Here is a 26,783-nt window from a genome sequence, read left to right on the forward strand (position 1 = left end):
TTAAATTACTGGGTGACTGATTCATAATGACTAATAAAAGAAATAGTATGTTTGAGTTGAGGTCAACAGTGCTGCTCAGATTTTCTAACAAGATGTTCCTTGTGCCCTTGTCATAGACTGATTTTGAGTTTTCCTGACTCTGAAGAATTAACCAGAGGAGAAGTGGAAATACCAGCACATTTTGCTCAGCTGAGAGCAGAAAGTGAAATCTCCCACAGAGGCCTGGGAATCAGCAAAACCCTCAGCATCACTGGATCTCAGGCATTTTAGTCTAGAAACCTTCCCAGGTGATGGGCTAGTGAACCGAATCATGCTCTACTCATTGTCACAGACAACTCAGGAGTGTCGGTTTCTGAACCAAGTGACCCATCTCACAATGAAAGAGATGCCGTGCACCAAAAAAAAAAAAAAAAAAAAAAAAATCAATTTTTAACCTAGAATGTATCTGGATGACCAAACTGTTTTTCTTTCCAGCATCTAATGAGATGTTGGAAGGCACATGACAAATTTTTTAGTGTCTCTGGAAACCTCCTTCCAACCATTTTTTTTAAAGGAACAGCACCCTCTTTATCTTTGGAACTATCCCATGATAAATACCTCCCCCTTTATCTTCCGTTTCTCACCTTTTTGCTTCCCCAACACATGTACGGTCAATATGCAGTTCTAGCTGACGATGCCGTGTTCTTAGGCCGTGTTGTTCTCTTGACTTAAGTTGATTGACCCAAGCGGGGTCCACTCAGAGTTGTCCCCTTGGGGATTGGTGGAGGTTTCAAGCTGTGAGCGTTTAAAACAACCCTGATGTACCCTTCCGAGTTCTGTGGGTCGGTAGGTGGGTTTAGCTGGGTTCCCCTTGTGATATCTCACAAGCCCAAAATCAGGGTGTGGGTCTTGTAGGAAGAATCCTTGTCCAAGCTCATTCCATTTGTTGGAAGTATTAGAGGCCACTGGGGGGGCTTTGCTGCAGGCCCCACCCCTGTCAAAGCCAAGTGCTCCCCTCTCACACCCGGGTTCTGCCTTCTCCTTAGGCTAACGGCAGAAGAAAACGGTGCTTTTAAAGAGCCCCTGTGATGGGATTAGGCCCCCACATCACCTCCATTTTGATTGGCTCTCAGTCAACTCTTGAGCAATCCTAATGGCACGTGCAGAATGTCTGTCATGTAACACGGCATGATCACGGACTGACAGGGCATCTCAGCCTGCATTCAGTCCCTGGGATTAGACTGGGAAATCTTGGGGAACGTTTTACAATTCTGCCTACCACTGCCTCTTTTCAACTTATTTCTGACTTGATTTTTCTAAAAAGAAATTTTTAGTTTTATTGTATTACTGGAACAGAACTTATGTTTTGCTGTCAGAGAAGTTCAAATGGAACACAGAAGTATTTAAAAAGGTTAAAATCTGTAATCTCACCTTTTAGGGAAACAACGTCGACGGTTTCTGCTGTGCTTTGGAGGCAAGGTAGCTTCGTTCCACTCATTGTCTTTTTCTGTGGAGGCTGGTAACAGATGAGATCCCCAACTTAAATTCTTTTACATTGCACAAGGCAGAGGATTCTTTTTGTCGATTGCTGGGGTACTAGCTAATACCCTGAATCTATAAGGTGGCACAGCAGGCATATTTGAAATATGCTACTTCTTTACAGTCAGAAAACAATTTAGTGGCAACATTATGCTACATTTTTAATAAACACTGCTCCGCATTGCAGTAGTATGCATAAAATATTTATATAAGAATCAACTCCCTAAAAATCTAATTTACTAGTCAGAATGATGTACTATAATTTTGAGGGTCAGAAAACAAAGGAGATTTACTAGGCAAGGGATTATGATCTTTAAATATTTAAAAAGTACGCCAAAAAAGAGAATAAATTCTTTTGTATAGATCTAGTAAATAAATCAAGGACTGAAGGATAGAAGTTGCTAGAAGGGGGGCACCAGGGTGGCTCAGTCGATTAAGCAATGAAGGATCTGACTCTGATTTTGGCTCAGGTCATGATCTCAGGGTGGTGAGATCGAGCCCCACATTGGGCTCTGTGCTGAGCGTGGAGCCTGCTTAAAGATTCTCTCTGTCCTTCTTCCTCTGCTCCCCTCCCCCCGCCCCACGCACCACATACAAGCTCTCTAAATAAATAAATAAATAAATTTTAAAATATTGAAGTAGTCACAAGAAGGTATATTTCAGTATATAAGGAGATTTTTATTAAAAATAAAAATAAAATAGAACTCCCTGAGCAGGAACAGATTTCTGGGAAAACCAGTATATTTTTTTCCAGATGAGGCATCCTGACAGGGAAGTCTAAACTCTGCTAGGAGTGCCAGATAGCAGGTTTCGGCTGACTTAATCTGAAAGGGTCCAGATAGTAAACCTTTTCCTCTTTGTAGGCCATACTCTCTGTCACAGCTACTTAACTCTGTAGTTGTAGAATGAATGCAAGTATAGACAATTACATGCATGAATGGGCGTGGCTGTGTTCCAATTAAACTTTATTTACAAAAACAGGCACTGGGCCAGGTTTGGTCTGTGAACTGTGGTTTGTCAACTCCTGCCATATACCATTTTGTGAATTGGATGGGAGAAGGACCCAATCATTCTCCAATTCCCTTCCATACTCAACACTTCAGTGTTACATGCTTCTTTGAAGAAGATGTGGAAAACCATAGATGTCGGTAGTCAAAAGATCCTTCCAGAAGGAGCGACCCACACCCATCCCTTACTCCATTGTCATCCAGGTACTTGCAATGGGAAAAGTTTAGTTAAATGAGAATTTAAGCAGCATGACTCCAAATAAGGGAAATGTTTTGAACGTTTTTAAAAATGGAAATCTGGGCATGCATTTTGGGGCCCTAACACGAAATAGTTAATATATTAAATAGCTGAACACGGGAGTGGGATGTTCATAGAATATGTTGACAGGGCAAACAGTTAAAACTGTTGGCAGAAAACCAAAGTCAATATCGGAGCCAAGTAAATACTGCCTGCAGTGACCCGTTAGGAAAGCTTGAGGACCGTCCATTTTTAAGTGGCGAGAGACACCGTCACCTCCAGAGCCACAGAAGCAATCGTGCTCTCAGGTAGACAATTTCTATTATTCTGATTGCTTCCAAATCATTTTTTTTTAAATTAAGCCTAATTCTACTTTGAGGAGCAGCTATCAGTATATATTCTAATTTCTGGTGTATTTGGAGAGTGTAGGAGAAATTGATATTCTTACATATGAAATCTTTTACCGTAAGATATTTTAAAGTCAAAGAGAATATCAACTGCTTTAAAATTTTTCAATGGGCTTTGGTATTTTGAGAGCTTTTCTTAGGAATTCTGGACCAATATTATTGCTGTTACTTACAATCCTTTTCTTTTTGCGCAAATCAAAAGGTTTCACAACTGGTTAATCCCCCTTTACCAATTCCTGTCCCATAATTATCAACAACATCGGCTGCAAGTGAGTGATGAACACAACAGTAGTCTAGAGATCTCAGTTTGTATCTCGTGCCAAGTCCCTGGCATAGAATATAAGAAATCTCTCGTCCCCTGTACCGGTAATTGTGTGCTTAGATTTGCAATGCAGATGTTTACGAGAAGATCTCTATCACCTTAAATGAAGGTTCATGGTAAATATGATCTGTCACCAGCAGGGTCATGCATGTGTTGCTTTCTCTTTTAGGATGATTTCATTCAGGCAAGCAGCTTATCTCACCTGCTTTTTTGCTACGGTTTCCTGTGGTGAGTGGATTTTTTTCTAAGATCTAAAGTTGGGTGTGGGAGAGGAGTGGTTAACAAGACAAGCCAGCCCTGGAGAAAATTATTGAACAGACAGCTTTGGGAAGGAGGCAGACCCAAAAGTCAGGACACAAATTCTTTTACTATCCAGGGGCAACTGCCACTTCTCAGATGAATCGCCCTAGACACACAAGGGTGAGGGAGGCCGGGAGTGAGAGTGTCTTTGGGCTGTGTGTAGCAGAAAGTGCTGTTGGCGCAGACTCTCTACAAAGCAGATCTTAAACACTCAGCCTTCTATTTTTATTATCAATACATTTTAAAAATCAACTTCATCTGAATATTCAGTGTGTAGGATTTTATAGTGTCTGGATCCAACCCAAGTGTTGTAATAGGTACCGGGTGTGTATTTTTACTCTTTTAGGCCACTAAGGAACTGCTTCGGAAATGAAAGTATTTGGTTTAAATTTAAATTAGTAAATCGTCCATTTGAATAGCTCTGGTTTCAACACCAGGTTTTGAACGTATTGCTCTCTCTAGCCATTCCATTAAGTTTTCAGGGAATGAAGATGATTCTGGACACTGTTTTTCATTAATAGTGGAGTTTTCTCTGTGCCACCGTTATGGGTTGATTCAGTGTTGCCGTAAGAGGACCACACCGCAATGATTATTTACCTGCCTCTCAGATGTATGGCTAAGATAAACACCTCTTGGGTAAGGGTGACATTTGTAAAGAGATATAATTTCTTCAGGAAGAGGCTGTTTTTCCCCTCCTAAACCACCCCACCCCTTGTCTGATTGCTTTTTTTTCTTTTTAAAGATTTTATTTATTTATGTGACACAGAGACAGCCAGTGAAAGAGGGAACACAGCAGGGGGAGTGGGAGAGGAAAAAGCAGGCTCCCAGCAGAGGAGCCCGATGTGGGACTGGATCCTGGAATGCCAGGATCACGCCCTGAGCCAAAGGCAGCCACCTAATGACTGCGCTACCCAGACGCCCCTGCCTGATTGCTTTTTGAGCCATGATCATTACATCCATGGAATGCTGAGGAGTGGAAGCCAGAGATGTACGGACCATGGCCATTTCAGTTTTATCTTTTTGGCAAAAAAAAAAAAAAAAATTATCATTCTAGGAAAATTAGTGCACGTAAGCAGAAAATGAGAAATTGCTTATTGTCTGAAATCCTATAATACAGAAATGGCCACTGTTAAATTTTTTTTTAGTCTTTCAGATATTTTTCTATACATGTATATTTACACATTTAACAAAGATGTTATTAATTATAGATACTTTTTTATAACTTATGTTTCCCATTTATAGATATCTTTTTGTATATATCATATTTTTGGAGCTTAGTAATCTTCCCTAGTCACAGTGTTTTTGTGTGCACATTCTTATACACACATTCAGTTATTTATTTCTGTAGAATAAGATTTTGAAAATAAAAATGTTATATAGAAAGGTGTGAATATTTTGGAAGTTTTGTGGTGTACGTCATGAAGTTGTCTTTCAGAAGGTGGTTCTCCAGCTAGCCCTCTCCACCAGCAGGTAAGAGTGATCATTCATCCCGCTTAGGCCAAGTCCAGTAGTCGTCTATAAGGCTTGACATATATTCACCTTTCTGGAAACTATATCCTGATTTGTTTTTGGGAAACTGCTGCCTCCAGGTTTGGGTCTATGTGGCTGTGACCAAGCAGACCTGAACTAGTAAATAGGGGCACACATCCTGCTGGCTGCTGTGACCTGATCCGAGCGAAAGGTCTGCAACAAGACCTTTGCTTACACTTCTACAAATAAGGCTCTTATTATTATTTCCAATTGACTTGAACTGTTGAAGAATACAAAGCCCTGAGCTTCTGGCACCTTGCCACTGTGTGGAATTTGAGAGCAACAGCAACACTGTGGGACAGAGCAAATGGATGAAGACAAATTGAATCTTGATGGGATCAGCCCAGTTCCCTGTCCAGTGATTCCTGAAGCCAAATCTGCCGTGTACTCTGGCTTCTGAACCAATACATTCCATTTATAATAAAGTCACTTTGAACTAGGTTTTTGATCATTTGCAGCCAAAATCAGTGCATCAACACTGGTAACTTAGAAAATTAAAAATTTTTGCTGATCTGGTGAGTAAAATTGCATCAGCTATTGTAACTTGCCTGTATTTACGATTCTTACCATTTTTTGTATACTTACTATTTGCTTGTGTTTCTTGTATAAATTACCTTTTCATATCCCTTATCCAATTTTTTAAAAAAATGTAGTGGTTTTTTCCTCCTTATTGATTATGTAATTTTTTTTTTTTTTTTAACAAGACCAAATAACCTGCCCCAAGTCCATGGACACAGTAGCAGTGTGACATTATTTTATGTTATGGGATAACTTATGTAACAGTGCTTTAAAGCACTCTAAAATACAATATGAACAAGTCTATCATCGTTATTGCCATCACCACCATCATCATCATTACCAACTTATGAGGATGAGCAAGAATGTCTATTAGGACTTTCTTCCCAGCCTGCTCCAAAGTTGGCGTGTTTCTAGTTGCCCCTTTCCATCAGCCAAGTCACCTGGCAGTTCGCAAAGGCTTAGGCAGGGTATTGTTTGCACTCATGTTTGTGCCCTGGGACGGGGGGGGGGGGGGGAGGCTGGCTGCTCCGTAACTACGAATCGGCCGAATATACCAATTACTTAAAACACAGGTCACTTTGCAGCCAGCGTTGTCATTGGACCAGCTACTCAGTGTTTTGTGTGTATATGAAATCTAGGTCTATACACCTGGCAACTTGTATTCCCATAAGCTTCCCCCTGAAGAGATCTCTGCTTTTTCTAAATATGAAACTTATCCAAGGGTTCGTCATCTTAGCCACACCTCCGAGAGGAAGAAAAGCGACCATGCTGGGTTAGGTCATCCTAACAGAGCTCAGGGCTGGAATCCCCAGAGGGGAGGAGAGTGCAGAGGAAATTTTAATTTTCTGTGCTTATCGAAACATATGTGTCTAAGTTGCCCATTCCCTGAAGGGCAAAACAAAAATAGATGTCCTAGGGGATGGACAAAGTTGTCATTGGAATATCCTGTGGTTAACAGCTGACAGACACATGTGCTGCTTGGGTTGGAAAAGCTCACGAAGCTGACTTTAAAGCGGCTCTTTCAAGGTAAACTCAAATACGTGTATTAAAGTTTACTTTTAATATATGGAACAGTAAAGGTAGCACTTAATATTCTAATAATACGTGGGATGCACGGTACTTTAGAACTGTGAACGATTCCCAAACAGCAAAGCGTTCAGAATGGATTTTCAATTTAGCATACGCACGCGTTCGCATTTGCTTGTAGAGACCGAGCAAATAATGTGCTGATCCTAGTAAGTACCCAATAACTCTTGGGTTATTTAAATTAAACTGAGGTGAGGAGCAACCTTTAAGATTGCACACTAGAAAAGGGAACAAGATTGGGAGCGAAAAGAGGTAGGTTTCTCTTCTAGGACCTTCATTAGCCACGTGGGTCTTGCGCAAGTCTGTACTGCCCTGAGTCTCAGTTACTTAACTTCTTTCTGTAAAAAAAGAAAAACAAAAAGTTAAAGACATAGAATGAAGTCTGTCTCTAGCTCCCCTTACACAGCTATTTGTTATGAAAGGATTTTGAGAAAGAGATCCTACTTACTTTGTTTTTTTTTACTATAGTTGACACATAATGTTACAATAGTTCTAGGTGTACAACATAGTGATTCAACCTCTCTATACGTTATGCTATTCTCATGACAAGTGTAACTATCATCCGTCACCATACAATGGCTGTAACAGTATCATTGACTATATTCCCTATGCTGTGCCTTTTATTCCCATGAATTATTTATTCCTTAACTAGAAGCCTGTTATTCTATCCTATTCTATTCTATTCTATTCTATTCTATTCTATTCTATTCTATTCTATTCTATTCTATTCATTATTTTAAAGTAGGCTCCACATCCAGCGTGGAGCCCAATGCAGGACTTGAACTCACGACCCTGAGATCAAGCCCTGAGCTGGGATCAAGAGTTGGATGCTTAAACAACTAAGCCACCCAGGCGCTCTGCCTGTTATTTTTTGTTTTAAAGATTTTATTTATTTATTTGACAGAGAGAGACAGAGGACAGACAGGCGGGAGGGTCAGAGGGAGAGGGAGAAGCAGACTCCCCGCTGAGCAGGGAGCTGGACACGGGGCTCCATCCCAGGACCCTGAGATCATGACCTGAGCTGAAGGCAGACACCCAACTGACTGAGCCACCCAGGCACCTCCCTCCCTGTTATTTTTAAGTCATGGTATTTTCATAGCATGTTAGACCACAGGGAGAAACCAAGCTAGAATTGTATTTTCTTGCAGATAATTTATGTGCAAATTATCCTATGATTTTGTAAAAATCAACCAAGTTTTTTATGTAGAAGTACCCATAGAATGACTTTAAATAGCATTATACCTTGTTCAAACAGTCACCTTAATAGGATTTATCCTACTTCTATCATGAAAGTCCTGTTGTAAAGCTCTTTGGGTATTTAGCAGAGGAAGTACAAAGGTTCAGAACACAGAGACATTTCTATCAAAATAATTATTTGCATTCATTGCAAATTAATGTATTTTTTTCAATGATCGTATCACAGGATGTCTGACTCAACTATACAAAAATACCTTCTTCAGAGGAGGGGACCTAACCGCCATGTACACCCCGAATGCCCAACACTGTCAGATGATGTGTACCTTCCATCCTAGGTGTTTGCTCTTCAGTTTCCTTCCTGAAAGTTCCACTAATGACACAGACAAAAGGTAAAAGCTGACATGTCATTATTGGAGAAGCCAATCATTTTTCAAAATAGAACCAGTTGTGTGCAACAAGGTGTAAATATTGTAGGGTTATGTTTTTCAAATGGGGTCCAAGGGCCAGCTTCACTGGAATCAGCTGGAGTGGGTCTAATATTAGCAGATTCTTAGGCCACAGCCTCAGACCCAAACGGTTGAGCCCACTGAACCAAAGTGTCTTGGGCCTGGCAGTATGCATGTCAGACAGTTGCTGCGTTCACTTAAAGTCATAGAAACAAGGCAGTGTCTATCCAAGGCCTCAAGGAGAATGCTTGAAAATCATTGGGTTAACTGGTTGTCTCAAGAAACGGTCTAAAAACAGGTGAATATTTCACCTGAGCAAGGAAACATACTACCTGAGTCAGGATTGTATTTGTGGATAGCACATCCGAAGAAAATATAGCAGAAGGCAAATATTTTTTTGAGAATATTATTCAGTAAGATCCAGATCTTAGGAAAGGTCTGTTCTGAATGGACCTGTAGTAAATCAGGTTAGGCACCTGTGGTATATGTAGTGTGTGTGTGTGTGTGTGTGTGTGTGTACGCACACATATGCAAATATATATTATTAACTGGCATTTCGGAAAAGTAAGAGCCCTAGAAAAATAGTCATTAAAAATATTATTAGGTCAAAAAGTTGACTGAGTGCAGCCATGGTTTCATCATAGTTTTCTTTCATTTTGATCAATATCCAGAATAAGCATGTCTTTATTGTTCTCATTTCCATATCCATACGTCTTTTCTTTTACCTTAGCTCTGTTTGAATTTAAAAACTAGGAGTTAGATCATCACCCCCGATTCTATGTGTTAAACTTGTACAGAAAACCCAGACTGTGTGTGAGAGGCATCAACTTGAAGTTGAGTTAGGTTCTAGAATCCTTGTGAAAGGTTACCGTTAGGATTGACATGAAAGAACGAAGTCTACCATTAGTGGGAACTAGAGGGAGTTAATAAGCGAACTGAACCCCATAGACTGATCCAACGCTCATGACCGATTTAAGTAAAAACAATCACCAGGTGAGAACATGATTCCCCAAACTGTAGGAACACGGGAAAAATCATTACCTCTTTAATATGATGCACTTTCCATACTTAAAAGTGTTTTTTAAAAAGAAAGAGAATGCTGAAGTTAGATATTACAAAGACTGTTAGATTTTATGGAATTTCCTCTAAGAGTGTTCTTTCCAGCAAGTGTCAGGGAAGCTCTATTATTTTCCTTATTCCTGGACATACTTATTAGTGTATAAAAAAATTAGACATCTCCTCAATGTGTTTATTATTCTACTTTCTAACTGAAAGTACTTTTGAAAACAGATTTGGTTGCTTCTTGAAAGACAGTGCTACAGGAACCCTGCCCACAGTGTCACGGACGAGTGCAATTTCTGGACATTCCTTAAAGCAATGTGGTCATCAAATAAGTGGTAAGCTGTCGATTTCTGAGCTAAATCTGAGTGAATAATGGGTTTACCTTACAATGGCTTCTGCTCAAGCTCTGTACTGCCTTGGACTTTTGCAGGGAGCACTCAGAGACATAACAGAGATTAATTGGATGTATCCTCCCTCTCGTCTTTATCAGTTCTGTGCTCAAGGAGCCTCTATTACTTATGAGTTAGCACTACAGTGTAAGACTTGCAGAAAGTGAATACACATTCAAATGATAGCTGCCCCCTTTCCCCAACCCGATTGCAGGTAAGAATCTTAAAGAGAACACAGAAGGCATGGAGATCCCTGTTTTACTTGAGATAATTTGCGCACTGCTCAACCAGGGGTGATTTTGTCCTTCATCCAAGAGACATTTTTAGTTGTCACCACTTGGGGGGATGCTACCAGCATCTGGTAGATAGAGGTCAGAGATGTTGCTAACCATTCCACAAGGCACAGGGAAGCCCCCGACAAAGATTTTCTGGTCCCAAACGTCAATAATGCAGAGGGTAAGAAACCCCATTAAGCCCCCAAATTGAAGGTCTGGGCTCTGTAAATCTTGCTAATGAGAATCATACTTCTTAGGAAAAAAATGTGAGGACTAAGAGGCCAGGAAATTTAAATTCTGACCCTTACTGCTACTAATGGCTTGGGAAACAATTTCTAATCCTGTCCTAACTTAAGGCAGTGAACCGTTTCTCTGACATAACTGATCTGAAACAAGAAGTGCTGAAAAGATTCTCAACTGATGGGCTGGCAGAAACCTGAAATAACCACGTTGGGACTGTCCATCATTGCTATTTTACCTTTACTATTTACAGTTAATTTTGTAGTTTCGGGTTTCAGATGTTTTAAAGTTTTCTATCCTCCCTCCCCCCATTAACACCACTCCCTCAACACACATGCGTGCTTTGTACCAGCAGTTTATACAGGAACCAGCCCTTAGTTAGGAGCACAGGGATCTGACTTAGCCGATATGCAGTTTACCTGAGGACCAATACATGTCCTATGTTATAAGATCAAATGTATATCTTAATACAACTTAGTGTAAATCATTCAATTAAGCATTATTTTTAAATATGCTATCCTAGTAAAATTTAAAGAACAGTATTTTGCTTTTCTCAGTACTCTTCGTTATTGTTATTTTTTTCCCCTCAAACTTAGTCTTACAGAACTTATTTAATGTTCCCTCCTAACTCTCCCTGAGTATCTCAGATTAAAAGTAATAATTGCTCCCAAGGACATAAAATCCCTAAATTCAGGACCAATTTTGGTTTAAAACGTTTATAGGTAGGTTTAGAGCTTTCCACTAATCATAAAGAAAAGTTTTTAGTTTGTTAAGTATCTCATCCCAACTCAGCTGGTTTCTTTTCTCATGTACAGCAGAATTGGAAAGAGACTTCCCTTCTAGAACCTACAAATTCCTATGCACATCAATCACTGTGAATTATCCACGGCCCTGCCCACCGCAATGTCTTGTTTTCCTACTCGTTTGTACATTTTCTGTCATTCCCACCATTAAATCTAGTTTTATGGCTTTTTCAAGCTCTTAGGAGTAGAACATTACGTACAGCAGATTATGGTTTATACTGCTGGATTTTTTATCCAAGGGTCTAACTAACAAATCCGAGTGCTTTTTTAAAAAAAGCCTACATCATAAATTTGGTTCACTGTCCAAAGAATTATCTATATTGTTTTGTGTATAAGGTACATTTCAACTGGAAGGATGCTTCAGTGGAATCTAACAAAATTTTAAAGCAAGAATTAAAATGGTTTCATCATGAATATACAAAACTCTTCACCTTTTGTAAGGATTTGACGCATAGATGGCAATGACAGGGCTTACAGATGAAATTCACAATCAGACAGGAGTAGTTGAAACCTGAGAAATAAGAGATAGAGAAGCTCCTTCACTCAATGCAAGAAGTTGAGGGCACATCAGGTTGTTTAATAATGCAGATCCTTAATATAATCATCAGGGCCCTCACGATTGTAGCCTTGTCTGTCTTCCATTGCTCATTGATAATTTCAGGGTGAAATATTACCTATGTAGTTACACATACCTTACAGTTTTGGAAACAAAGTAACCCCTCTCTCTGCTAGTGCTATAAAGCATATTGGAATGTGTTTATTTCAAGCGAGTTTGATAATGTAGTGATGTAACAAAAATACCAAATCCCCTAATTAAAAGGGCAGTTGTGAAAAACAGGATAGAATCCTTCAAAACTACCCTGCCTAATTGATGATAAACTTCTGGAAGGAAACTGACTGAATTCTCTCTGTGCATTTTATTTGTACAGCTTGTTACCGAGACATTCATAAAGGAATTGATATGAGAGGAGTTAATTTTAATGCCTCTAAGGTAAAAAGTGTTGAAGAATGCCAAAAAAAGTGCACCAATGACATTCGCTGTCAATTTTTCACGTACGCCACTGAAAGATTTTACAGTGCAGAGTACCGGTGAGTAACATTCACAGTGTTTGTTTTTTCTGATGGTACTGTTAAGATTTAATTGTACTCTTTGTAACTCCCGCCCTCCCCCCCCCCCCCCGGAAGACTGAATATAGTTTTTAGACCTAACCACTCTACTTACTTATTTACTTGGTTTTGGTGTCATTTTGCTAAGGAGAGTCATTTCTATTGGTTGGGGAGTGAGGGTTTGGTAGAAAAATGTCTCCCATCCCATTCTCACCCTAACCTTCCCTGTGCAGAGTAGAAAAATGTCTCTTTGATTAAAAATACAAACCCTGGACCCACTCAGTATCAAAGTCATTGTTCTGATTGCTTTGTTTCCCACTGACCCAGGATCATTTCAATGCAAAATGGATGGCTACATGCATCTCGCAGTTTAGGAAGAGAAGTAACCTCTTTTCTTCACATTTAGAAACAGCTGCCTTTTAAAGCACAGTCCAGGAGGAACGCCCACCAGGATAAAGGTGCTGACTAATGTGGCATCCGGATTCTCACTGAAGCCCTGCGCCCTCTCAGACATTGGTAATTATATGGCTACTATTTCCCTATGTGATTGTAGCAGGAAGAATTAGAGCTCCCCAACCATCCACATTCTGATTCCTGGAGCATGTGAATATGTTACATTACATGGCAAATGGGGCTTTGTAGACGGGGGTCAAGGTAAGGATTCCAGATTGTGTGAGTGGGCCTGATATCATCACAAGAGTCCTTATAAGAGGAAGAGGAAGATAGAAAGGTCATAGTGGGAGAGAGAGTTTTGAAGATGTTACGCTGCTGGCTTTCAAGATGGAGAAAGGAAACGGGTCCTCCTACAGAGCTTCTCGAAGGAACAAAGTCCTGCCGGCATCCTGATTGTAGCCCGGTGAGACCCATTTCAGACTTCTGATCTTCAGAACTGTGAGATACTGAATTTGTGTTATTTGCAGACACTGGGCTGTGATACTTTGTTACAACAGCACTAGGAAAGAGCGCAGCGACGCTGCAGAGAAAACCGTACAGTCATTTCTTGAAATGACTCAACCACAACGAATCAATAAAGTGCTGTAGTTTCAGACATTTAAGTAATTTCAATGCAATTACCCAGAAAATCATCATGACCTTCCACCTTACTTAATTAGTGTTAGTGATAAGATGTTACTGCATAGTTGCTGGGCGAGGGGCCCCTGGGGGAGACTGGGAAGCGGGCAACACGGCTTCTCTTTTCCCGTTTGTTTCCTTTCTGCTCCCGCTCACCCCCTGCGTGGTGGGTGCCAGATTTCTGGTTCTAATTTACTGATTAATTAATTTTTAACATTCGTACTCCGTTCTTTTTTAAAAGTATAATTTCTATCTCTTACTGATATATTTTATGTGTCAAGACAATGTTTTCACATTTTTCTTTAGTTTTTTAGATGTGGTTTCCTTTAGTTCTTTGAACATATTTAAAAGAGCCAACTTAAAGTCTCTGTATAGTAAACGAGGATGTTGGTACTTTCTCAGCAAAGATTTGTACTGACTGCCTTTTTTTTTTTTTTTTTTTTGTCTGTGTAGGGGCCACACTTGTTTCTTTGCACGGCCTGTAATTTTTTGTAAAAATTTAGACCTTTTAAATAACGGCATATGGTAGCCCTGGAAACCAGATCCCTCCTTCCCCAGAGTCTGCCTTTTCTTGTTGCCATTTGTTGGGTGACTTCCCGAACTGTTTCTGGACGTATTGTTTGTAGTGTGTGGCCGCAGATGTCCCCACTTGGTTTCCTTAGTAGTTAGCTAATGATTACGCAGAGATTTCCTGACATGCCTGGGACCAGTATGTCTGCCAGCCTTTGCCGAGGGGCTTTTTGGGAGTGTTGGGCACGCTGTCAATGTGCGGACGGGCATTTCGCAACTTTGCTTTGGCCTTCGCTTTGCTTTCTGCCGACCCAGGGCACGACATCAGCCAGCCTGAGAGCTTCGGACTTTCTCAGATCTTTCATGGACACGTGCACGGCCCTGGTGATGCATCGAGCCCTGTCCTTGCATATGGCCTTCTAGATTCCCAGGAATATGTCAAAGATTCTCACCACCCCCCTCTTTCCCTTCGTTTTCCTTTTAAGAATTTTGTCAGCTTGTTGTTTGCTCCTGCTATTACTGTTGGCCTAGGAAGCTGCAATGTTACATAATTGGCACTTTTTGTTTGTTTCTTTGTTCTTGACAAACATTTGCCAGGAAAAAGCGGTTAATACTGAAGAAAACTCTGAGTCATGTCAAATAAACTCAATTCTTGTGAGTGAAATTTTCCTGAGAATTTCCAGACAGGTCAAATAATGGTGTTTAACTGGGGATGGGGATGGAACGTTGGAGTAGCCCCAAACCCACTCTCCCCCCTCTCGGGCTGCTAGACTATTTGCTGGTTTCCAGCATGATTGTGGGGCTGTTTTTAAGGCTTCCGTGGAGCTGGGGAGAGGAGAACAGGAAAAGGGCAAGTTAAAACCCCACAAAACTCACTGTCCTTACAGAGATTCAGCTGTTTTTCTTGAATAAGTACTCTCCGGGCTGTTGTAATTTGATTAATTTTGATTAATTTCTAGAGTCCTGGAAACACTGATTTTGACAATTTTGCCCATTCTCCCATTACTTCTTTGGAGGAGAGGGTTTTCAGAGGTCCTTCCTCTGCTGTTCCCACTCACATCCTGTAGTACTTTTGATAAAACAAAACAAAACAAATGAAACCAAAAAACTTGCTTTAAAAAAAAAAGTCTTCTTAACAAGATAGCTCCTGTGTTTTTGTCATCTGGGTGGGTCAGGTAGTGACCGAAACATTGTATACAGCTCTGTGCTGCGTATTTTGTATGTAGCAATGGTCAACCCCGAGCATGTTGAAAGGGGGTAACCAGGAGAGTAAGATAGCTAGAAGTCATGGAAAACACAAAGTGGCTAGAGGGACAGGCATTTAACCAGAGAATATCAGGATGACTGTTTTAATTTAATTTAATTTAATTTAATTTAATTTAATTTTATTTTATTTTATTTTATTTTATTTTATTTATTTTTTATAGAAGCCTGTCCTAGGAGAAGGGATTAATCTGTGTGGTTCCATTAGGCAGGTCAAGGTAAATGCTACCATGAAGAAAATAGGGCAAACATTCCTCACACCTAGAATGGTCCAGAAAAGAATTGGTGCCTTGTTATGATGTAGTGAGCTCCTCATCACTATAAACATCTTAGTAAAAGGTAAACAACTTGTCAGGGACATCCTTCAGGGGATATGGTGACCCATAAATTCTCTTCCACCTTCCAGAGTCTGTGTGTATTTTGGGGTTTTGTTTTGTTTTGTTTTAGAAAGATTTAAATAGTCGAGGCCTAATTTCCTAGACTGCCCCTATGTAGATATTATGTCACGGGAGGAACTTTATCTTGAAGCAACTATGTTCATTTAAATTTGGACTCTTTTTGTCCTTCCTTTAATTGCTATCATTCCATATTTTTAATAAAATTTATGTCATCAAATTGATTAAACTGAGTAAATAATATGAACACAAATAAAAGTGTAATTAAGACATAAGATTAGGGGCGTGGGTGGCTCAGTTGGTTAAGCATTCAACTCTTGGTTTCGGCTCAGGTCATGATCTCAGGGTCCTGAGATCAAGCCCCATGTCAGGCTTGGCACTCAGCATGGAGTCTGCTTGTCCCTCCCCTCTCTCTTTCTTTCAGAAATAAATAAAATCTTTTAAAAAATAAGATTATATACAGATAATGAAAGTGGGCTTTCTCCTGTTCTAATTTCAACGGGCACATGGCATTTTTGTTAGTTACCTGATATTTTTGTTAATCTGCTTTTATTAAAATCTTTTTCATAATATCCAGGAAAAAGTAACACAAAACCTTATCTCCTAAATCTGGAATTCAGGGTCAGGTAATAGAAAGAAAATCTGAGCATATGCTAAGTAACCTAAACATTTTGCATGGGTCGGGTTGGAGCTGAGAGCATAGATTGAGGTATTTCATTTCTCTGACGTAGGAACCTATCTCTTATCAGATTTAGACCAATTTTTCCTTCTTCCAAATGGCAAACAACAAGTCTGAGGGTATTTTAACAGACACTTTTTCTCACGTAGCATGACTGGTGCTATCAATAACAGCCATGCTCTCCTTAGTTACGATGACAAAGGACCAGTCACTCGAGTGTCATCTGTGAGTTCACAGGTTGCCGCATGGACATTTTCCAGCACCTCGCATTTTCAGATGTGGACGTCGCCAGAGCTGTCACCCCAGATGCTTTTGTATGTCAAACCATTTGCACCTACCATCCCAACTGCCTCTTCTTTACGTTCTACACAAAGGCGTGGCATCTACAACCACAGAGGTAAGACCGGGTAACATTTGCTGCTGTCCTGTCGTCACTGTAATTTTATGGTTTGAGTTTTTGAAAACTTTTGTTCATTCCCCTCAGAGCACTTAAAGCCACAGGTTAAGTAGGTGCTTTCCTGCCAGGTGTAGATTAGTTAAGAGCTTAGCCAACTTTTCCACCTACCTTCTCTTCCTGAAACATAGCACTGGATCCATGGAAGAAAAGGATCAGATACCTTTCCTACTGATCTTAGTGTTTTGTCTTATTAACTTAAAGTAACCCCTCACTGGCAGCATGTCCATTAATGTTGTCTCTAAGTCCTGTGTTTTAGAAACTAGAGCGCTGCTTATCCTGATTGACCTCTTTACCCTCTGATAACCTGCCCTTTTCCTTCTATGCAAAGGTGGAGCTAAGAGAAGGGTGCATAGTTACTCAATAGCATAGCAGCAGAAACCCCCCGAATTTGGTCGTGGCTCTTTTTTTTCTTTTTCTTTTTCTTCTCAGTGAAAAAGTGGAACTTTGCCATTCTCCTCTTTTCAGGTTATCTGTGCCTATCAGTTTTCTTCAGAGGGAGATGTGGCTTGGTTTACATTTAATCTCTGATTTATTAGAGTCCTGTGGTCTGCTTTAGTTTGAAAGAGTTTCTCAGAGGAATAAAATTTGCAGAGGTGATTTTCAAAATACGAAGTGCTTTTATGTTTGCCTTTAATGCAGTTGTGTTTCTCTCTCTTTTGCTTTTTTTTTTTTTTTAATAGAAATGTTTGCTTTCTTAAGACTTCCAAAAGCGGGACACCAAGTTCCCCTACTCCTCAGGAAAACGCCGTATCTGGATATAGCCTTTTAACCTGCAAAGCCTTGCCTGGTAATGTGGCTCAATAATAATAGTACATACAGTCTGATGCACTTTTGATCTTCTCACAAGTAAGAGCAACGAAACAGTCCTCAGTACCAAAAACTTGGGTAAGTGTGCTTTATTGCTCTTTTCATTTTCTGTCTTTTCATGTCTCTAATTCACAGAGCCCTGTCATTCCAAAATTTACTCAGAAGTTGATTTTGAAGGGGAAGAACTGAACGTGACCTTTGTTGAAGGAGTGAATGTTTGCCAAGAGACTTGTACAAAGATGATTCGCTGTCAGTTTTTTACTTATTCTTTACGCCCAGAAGACTGTAGAGGAGAGAAGTTAGTGAAAATTTATTTTTCAAAGCTGCTCAGCAAGATGATTTCATGAATTATCTCCCTCTGTGAAGGGTTAATCTTCATACCGATCATTTTGTCTAGGTGCAAGTGTTCCTTACGATTATCTTCGGACGGTTCCCCAACTAGGATTACGTATGGGACGCACGCGAGCTCTGGTTATTCTTTGAGGTTGTGTAGAAGTGGGGACGGTTCTGGTGAGTAAGCCTCACTTCTTCATGGAACTGTAAAGGGACGTCTGTGTCGTCTTGATAGCTTGCTTAGTCTTGGACAATGGAATTACGTATTTTGCTTTCCTTGGCTGAGGTGAACTCTGACTCACCTCGAATCCCAACCGTTAATGTCAAGACTTTCTTTTCAGTCTGCACAACAAAAATAAACACACGCATTGTTGGCGGAACCAACTCTTCTTGGGGAGAGTGGCCCTGGCAAGTCAGCCTGCAGGTGAAGCTCAAAGATCAGAGCCACCTGTGCGGAGGGTCAATCATCGGACACCAGTGGGTCCTAACTGCCGCCCATTGCTTTGATGGGTAAGTTCTGGATGCGTCTTCTCCAGGGTCTTAACTTGCCTTTTTGTTTTGAAGAATCTATGTCTCGATCATTGTGTCAGTGTATTAATCAAAGTTTATTTTTTGAAAAAAGACATTTTAGAGCGGGGCTGGTATTCAAAATGTTGAACACCTCATAGGGCCTGTCTGAGCACTGAATGATCTGACCCAGCAGAACACAGTGTGGCCTGTTCGCAGCATGGACACTCCCAGGGGATGTCGCTCCTGCTTTAAAGAATAAGGAAAAATGCCCCACCTGCCGCCATCCCCGTCCGCCACTCCCCAAATGTACTCTTCGAAGACTTAATTTCCAAGCCCATAGAGATTTTACTTTCAGCTCTTCAAGTCACAAATGTACTAAATAATACTAATAGTGAAAGCAAAAATGTGAATTTATTACCCTATATACTTTAGTGAATAAAATCTGATACAATATTTCTAAAACACTTAGACTTTGTAGTTAGAACAGGGCTTGAGTCACAGCTCTGTCACTTATTAGAGGTATGAGCAACCTTGGGTGATTTGTCCATCTCTCTTAGCTTTATTTTCCTATCTGTGAAATATGAATAATAATGATATCTAATTCATGAGGTTATTAAAAGGTTAAGTGACACACTTGAAGTCCTTAGCACTATACCTGGAGCATAAAAATTACAAAAAAGTAAGCTCTGATTACGTAAGAAACGTAGAAACAGACAAAGCATAGGAATACCAAGAAATACTAATAGCCCTGAAATAGAAGATACTTAGTCTCTCTCAGAAAGTTTTTTGTTTTCATAAAATTCTCCCTTTTGCCCTGACTAGATAAAAGGGTAGGGCTCTGGGTGCCATGGGTCAGGGTTGAGCATCTGGCTGAAATACACCAGAGTCGGGGGCACGGCTGGGCAGACAAGGCTCCTTCCTGGTTGCCGCATCCCTGCCTGGGATCTCCAGTTAGTGCCTCGCTACACATGGCATCGCTAAGAGGACAGCTATTTACCGGGAAGGAAAGACCCGGGGAAAGGGAATAGTGGGTCCCCTTTTTATAAATGCACCCCAATTTGGGACCAAGAATTTTCATCTTTTTTGCCAGCTTTATTGAGGTATAACTGATATATAACATTGCATACATTTACGGTGTACAATGTAATGATTTCACATGTACATGCATTGCAAAATGATTACCATAATAAGGTTAGTTAAGACATCCATAGGTCCATCACCACACAGAATTACTTTTTTGTGTATGTGGTGAGAACTTGCAAGATTCACACTCTTAGCAACTTTCAAATATTTCAGATATTGTTAAGTGTAGTCGCCCTGCTGCACATTAGTTCCCAGAACTAATTCATGTTACAACTGGAAGTTTGTACCCTTCACTCTCTCCTGCCGCGACGCTCCCCTGGCCACCACCAGTCTGTTCTCTGTGTCTACGAGTTCAGTTTTTTAGGTTCCACATACAGTGAAAACATACAGCATTTGTCTTTCTCTGTCTGATTATTTCATTTAGCATAATACCTTCAAGTCTCAGCCATGTTGTTGCAAATTGCAGGATTTCCTTCTTTTTATGGCTGAATAATATTCCATCACACACATGCTTATATACATATATGCATTATATAGTACATGTATATGTATGTATATATTATGTGTGTGTATATACATAGACACTATATATTATACCACATTTTCTTTATCCAGTCATCCATTGAGGAGCACTTAGGTTGTTTCTATGTCCTGCCTATTATACATAATGCTGCTGTGAGCAGGGGGGTGCAGATATCTCCCAAGGACGTATTTTCATTTTCTTCGACTATGTACCCAGAAATGGAATTGCTGGATCTTAGGTAGTTCTATTTTTAAATTTTTGAGGAACCTCCATATTGTTTTCCACAGCAGCTGCACCAATTTATATTAAGAATTTTCATTCTTGAAGGCTCAGTGTTGTTGAGTTGTAAGAGATAATATACATGGAAACACTGATTTGAAAGAAAACCACTTTGCCCCTATCTGCATGATTTTCTCTAGAGTTTTATGAAACTCTATCTTGCACTTCTCAATGATGATAAAAATGTCCAAATCTTTACCACAAGATTTTGCTATAGACATAATTTTAGATTTACTTTGTATGTATTCATATTTTAAAAAATTAATTTAGGGGTACCTGGGTGGCTCAATGGCTAAGCATCTGACTTTGGCTCAGGTCATGATCTCAGGGTCCCGGGATTGAGTTAGGCATCTGGCTCTGCACTCAGCGGGGAGTCAGCTCGTCCCTCTGCTCCTCTACCCATTCGTACTCTCTCCCTCTCCCAAATAAATAAATAAATAAAATCTTTAAAAAATTAAATTTTCATACTTCTCAAGATATAGATATTTTATTATTTGATTTTTATATGTATTTTTATATTTTATTATATTCTGGTTTTATTTTTTGGCCTAGACAGAGAACTTTTATTAATTTTTATTCTTTTTTAAAGATTGAATTTATTTATTTGAGACAGAGAACACAAGAGGGGGCAGGGTCAGAGGGGAAGCAGACTCCCCGCCAAGCTGGGAGCCCCACATAAGACTCGATCCCAGCACCCGGGGATCATGACCTGAGCCTCAGGCAGACGCTTCATCGATGGAGCCACCCAGGTGCCCTAGATAGAGAACTTCTAAATAACACTGAAGCGCCCCTAATTTGCCCAATGAGGGGGGCTTGTGTAAGATCAGTCTGACCTCTTGACAATTCTGGATTTCATGGAAACAATTGTTTTCAGGTTTGCTGAACTGGGCAGGATATTCCCATAATAAATTGTGAGTCTCTCCCAACTCGTTTCTCTCTGACTTGGGACAGAAACATTCTTTTATTTTTCCTTACAGTAACATAAAATAACTACATAAATGTACATTTTCAGTGCTTTTAACTAAACCTTCAGAGATTCAGTACTGCTGCTAGTGGTGATAACAAATTGTGAGCAAGAGAAATGAGGTGAGTGAAAATACACCGTATGTAGTGTTTTCTTCCCAGAAAAGTACTATTTTCAAAAAGTAAAGTAGAAAGGAAAATGGGCCAATATGAAAGGCTGGTCTTTCCGGTTTCAAATAGGTCTTTATTTTTCCCTTCTAGGCTTCCCTTGTCGAATGTTTGGCGCATTTATAGTGGCATTTTAAATCTGCAAGAGATAACAAAAGAAACACCTTTCTCACAAATAAAAGAGCTTATTATTCACCAAAATTACAAAATCTTAGATGGCAGTGGTCATGATATTGCTTTAATAAAACTGAAGACTCCTTTGAATTATACAGGTACGTAGCCTATTCAAGGAGAAGCTATACGGCTGAGTTCAGCGGTTTAAATTTTCACATCAATTTGAACGAGAGGGCAGAATACGGAGAGACTGTCCTTTTCTGCTCGGTAGGGTTGGGGGCAAGGTGAGGAATTGCCAAGGGAGACAACACCTGTGACTTGGAGAAATCTCTTCTACTTAAGGGGTAAGAAATAGTAAGTGGTTTCTTCAGGTAGGAATAGAACTGCATATACATGATTGAAATAATACACATGGTGAACGTCTGGGCCGTTTGGGAAGCACGGCTCCTTTTGACAAGAATAGCAGGGTGACTATTGCTTTGGGCGTATTAGGAATATATGAAGAGGCAAGTAGGGCCAGATACTAATTCCCAGGTCTAACTTGAGTGGAGACACGGATGCAGCAGGAACTCTGGGAAGCCGGTAGTGTGGTGGTGGGAGATGTGGCCTCTGTGGTACAATGTGCCACAGTTGGTGAATGCCCACTGTGTCCAGTAACGATTCCATGACCTCAGCAAGTTGCTTTTACCTTTTTGCACCTTGAATTTCCTCATCTGTAAAATGAGCATGACAGTCACCTGTTGGTTTGTTATAAAAATTGCCAGTTAAAAAGTTAAAGCACTTAAACAGCACTTAAAATAGTGCCTGTAACAGCGGAAACACTCTGTTATTACTATTAAAAGTATCACACACATGGCGAAACACATGAACTTCTAAATGCTTTTGACAGAAATTTATATTCTGAGTTTTAAGATTTAATCCAGAAAATTTGACACCAAAAATGTCATGTGAAAATGAGTCTGATGAGAAATTTTCTTGAATCATTGACCTTCACAACTGAGCAGAAAGCAAAAGGGTCATTCTTCTTGGTGCTACTCTACAGAAAGAGAATATGGGAAAAGGAAAGTGTATTTTTGGTCGATATCCATAAGTTTATATAACCAAACTCTAATCTCAAAATTACCTTTCAGAATTCCAAAAACCAATATGCCTACCTTCCAAAGCTGATACAAATACAATTTATACAAACTGCTGGGTAACTGGATGGGGCTTCACAAAAGAAAAAGGTACAGCCGACATTTTAAATGTTGTTCTTAAAACAAGTCTTTTATGTTAAAGTATATGGAGTGAATCAGTTTAACTGGCCTCTGTCTGAAATTTTCTCCAAATTCATGACCTTTCCAAACTATCCGTTCTCAAATATTTACTCAGTGATTCTTGAGATGTATTTTTGCTTGGGTCTGGAAAAATTTATAAGGTAAACTTTTAAGCATCATACTTAATAATAAAGATCACTTGTTTGACTTCATATAAAGGACTGGTCCCATATAGTGCTAACTAGACCACTCAAGCCTATCCTGTCCTCACTATTAATAATGTTCCCATCTCTCAATGCTATTGTTCTGCCCTGATACTAAGGGCCAGGAGTATGGGCGGGCACACCATCTCTCTTTCTGGAAGGCTCTAAATCTTTTCATTGTTGTTGTTGTTGTTACATGCATCCTTCCGCAAGGTAATGAAGCTGGTGAGCCACTTCTGTAATGGTTCTTTTAAGCACTTAAGGAAAACACATATAAAAAAATTATATTAGAGTTATCAAAATACTTTTAAAAGATGTGATATGGTAACAGATGAGTTTATTAATATGTTAAATAGCAAGTTTTTCAAGTAACTACCATAATTTTGAAATTGTGGTGAGCACAGCTGATATTTTCAGTTATTGGCACAACTGTCATGTGAAAATATCACGACTGTGAGGCAAAAATATCTGTGCTCTCTACTGATGGCAAAGTCATCAACACTGCTAATGCCCCCATTTTTACTGCCTGCATTTATAACTGAAGGTAGTGTTAGACTTCCGTTGGAGATTGGTTAAAACAAGGATGTATCTTCCTATCTAAGTTTATAGAGCAAGTGCATTCTTTCCGAGGACCCCAGTTTAAGAACCCTGCTCGTGGGTAGTTGGTGCATCTCAATTGCCTTTGAATTTCCCAGGAAAGAGAATATTCTCCCTTTCCAAAATTTTGTTCCTGATAGACGCTATAAGGAATAATATTTGCATTATTCTTTACATATTTAAACTTGTCAAGCTCTTTCCTTCTTTCCTGATGTAGTCCTTTATTCAATGAATTCAAATTTTTCAAGTTTTTGACTAATATCTTAAAACAGGAAGAAATTTTAAGAGTAACCTCGACTAAACAAGGAGAGGTCCCAGCGTATGCTCAAGGGGAACCTGGACACTGGTGGAGATTTAATCATTTGTAAATAAATTGTTCTCCATGGGAAATACATGCATTTACTCGAAGAACAAAATACTCCTCTGTTGCCAGAGATTTGGTGGTTTTTTCCCCCAAAATCATATATTTTAAAACGATCATGTTGAATATATAAAATAAGAACAGCAAGGACTTTCAGCTTTGGGGTTGGAGGTGATAAGAAGGAATTTCTGAGAAATTTCTTTTGAGATGAGAGGATGACAGAGAGTCTGGAAGCAAAGTCTTGGTTGGCCTGAGGTGCTGGGGTTGTCCTAACATCGCACAGCAGAGACCAGTACAGGGAGCGTGCTCTCTCTCTGTTTCTCAATTTCTTTCTCTTTTACTCTCTCTCTCTGTTGGTGTGATTAACTCTACTTTTTCACCCTTACTATTTTTACCTAAAGAAATGTCCTTAATGAAAAGTTCATTATTCTGATTTGCTTTAAGACTTCAGTATTTTCAGACTCATTGTATTTCCTCCTTCTGAAGTTTCATATTGGTTACCTCGTAGGGGAAATCCAAAATACCCTGCAAAAGGCAAATATTCCTTTGGTACCCAATGAAGAATGCCAGAAAGCATATAGAGATTATGAAGTAACCAAACAGATGATCTGTGCTGGCTATAAAGAAGGAGGGAAAGATGCCTGTAAGGTAATACGTTCAACTATGAAAAAACACACAGTGGTCTGCTTGAGAAAATCAACCGCAAAACATATTCTCCATAGTATATTTCATTATATTTTTCTTTAAAAATTCAGAACCAAATAATCCGACAATTTCTTAAGTAACCTTTGGTGAGCTGAATATATATATATATATAATCTTATTATATATATATATACTACAATCTGTGCAGAAGCATACTATATTTAAGGGAGCATCATTATACATATAATAATTGTACTAAAATGTTAGAGCATTAGATTTATTTGGCATTGAGATTATGATGTCAACATTTCCTTGTTGCACTAAACAGAAAATGCAGCCATGCATTATTGAATTACATTATTTTCATCATGTAGCTAGTGAGGAACGTAAGACACCTGAAGAACTATAGGGAACTGTATGTGTGTGCTGTGCACAGTGTGACTACAGAATTTTAAAGGCAAATCTGTCATTTTTCCTATTATTTTATTTTTCCACCCACTGTGACGCAGGGAGATTCGGGCGGTCCCTTAGTTTGTAAACACAACGGAATCTGGCATTTGGTGGGCATCACCAGTTGGGGTGAAGGCTGTGCCCGCAGAGAATATCCAGGTGTCTACACCAAAGTTGCTGAGTATGTGGACTGGATTTTAGAGAAAACACAGTTCGGTGATGGGCACACCGGTCTTTGATGAAGACACCAGCACGAAGAAGAGTTATAGAGGTGGGAAAGAGCCCAGTTTGTAGCTTAAGTTTTACAACCTGGGTCCAATTCAAACACTGGGCCTTGGGGTCCTCGTCTGCAAAAACGTGGAGTGGTATCTACTTCGTGTCCTTGTCATAAGGGCAAAAAGAGACAATACACGCAAAGCTGCTGAGGGAAATGTCACGTGGAGGCGAGCTTTCAGCATCAGTAATAACGCTAATAATGGGAGATAGCAACTGGACATTTCCGTGATTAATTGTTGTGAAATAAAATGGCAAAAAATGTGATTTACAAGTGTTTTCTTCTGATTGTGAGACAGAATGCCAGGTAAGCAACTCCACATGCTAGCACAGGGCCTGTGCTGGGATCCGTCTTACTTGATTGCCGGCCCTGGGACTCAGTCCATCGTAGAGCTAGTAATTTCTCCTCTCCTCACCTGCATGGTCATGAGAACACTACTGCCAACCTCACTTGGGGTGAAGGGCCAGTAGGCCTGGGTTTTTTTCTTCCAAGTGTAGAAGATTCACTTTTCCAAGAAAGAGATGGGTTTTCTGAACCTGGAAGAATTACTGTACCATTCCATTTGGGCCTCCTACCTTGTTACCTGGCGTTGGCACAAGGCCCCGGGCTGGGTGTGCAGGAGGGGACTGCGGGGCGTCGCACAGCCTTCATGGACGGCAAGGAATCTGCTCGGGGGGGTAGTGGTGGGGGAGTGAGCGGATATTGGGTTCTGCAGTAGGAGTTCAAGAAGCATTGGGTATAAAGTATTTCACAAATTCAGTCTTGTAAATTTATGAGTAGGGAGTAGCCCTGGGGAAAAATGGATGTAAATCTGCATAGAACACAAATTCCAAACTTGTCAGTGATTACCGCAACTGACAACAGCTTGTTGGACTCAGTTCACTTAAACTGACTTCACATTTACAGAGTTGACCGTTGACAAAATATTGTGCAAAATATGTAGAAAAAATAGAAAAGTGAAGTTTCTAAATTATATTTTTTTCCTTCCACACTCAAAGACACGGTAAGTGGTAGAACGGGCTAAAGATGGGGGGCTGAAGGAAAAACATGAGGTCTGGGTTATTCACACCCCACACAGTAGGAAACTGAAGGTCCGAGAGTTTCCTCCAGAAATGCTCTAGATTTTATAAAACCTGGCTGGGTTTCATGAAATAATTAAAAGTAAATACCACTTCAACTTGTACTTTGGTATGCAATAAAGACAGCGGTCCTTGTTCTGTGGGGGTGTCATTTTATCTTTAAAAGGAAAAAAAAAGTGGTTTGCTCTGAGAATCTTTTATCTCCAGCTTTTTCTATTAATTCGAATGGGTGTTTGACCAGGACTTTGGAATGCTTGCTGGGCAAGCACTGGTCAGGGAATGACCTTGTTTGGGCAAAACCGGGAGGAGAGTTTTGA

The 26,783-nt window shown here is 39.9% G+C and overlaps 1 protein-coding gene across 2 annotated transcripts; it reads left to right on the plus strand.

Annotated features, from left to right (window-relative positions):
• Positions 1-85: 85 nt before the first annotated feature.
• On the plus strand, positions 86-25,653 carry KLKB1 (kallikrein B1). 2 transcript variants are annotated; one of them, XM_045785749.2, is made up of 15 exons: positions 86-2,729; positions 3,662-3,720; positions 8,351-8,513; positions 9,861-9,967; positions 12,269-12,428; positions 12,853-12,962; positions 16,602-16,761; positions 17,502-17,608; positions 17,764-17,926; positions 18,026-18,138; positions 18,303-18,471; positions 21,581-21,759; positions 22,732-22,827; positions 24,527-24,666; positions 25,173-25,653. In XM_045785749.2, the coding sequence occupies exons 2-15, from the start codon at positions 3,663-3,665 to the stop codon at positions 25,350-25,352; spliced, it is 1,905 nt and encodes a 634-aa protein (XP_045641705.2). In that variant the 5' UTR covers positions 86-2,729; position 3,662; the 3' UTR covers positions 25,353-25,653. The 2 variants fall into 2 exon arrangements, with proteins under 2 accessions (XP_045641705.2, XP_045641704.2); XM_045785748.2 differs by lacking the exon at positions 86-2,729 and adding an exon at positions 2,760-3,071.
• The last annotated feature ends 1,130 nt before the right edge of the window (positions 25,654-26,783 follow it).

The sequence above is a fragment of the Ursus americanus genome, chromosome 27 (assembly GCF_024610735.1).
Source record: "Ursus americanus isolate L20-20 chromosome 27, mUrsAme1.1.p, whole genome shotgun sequence".
NCBI lineage: Eukaryota > Metazoa > Chordata > Mammalia > Carnivora > Ursidae > Ursus > Ursus americanus.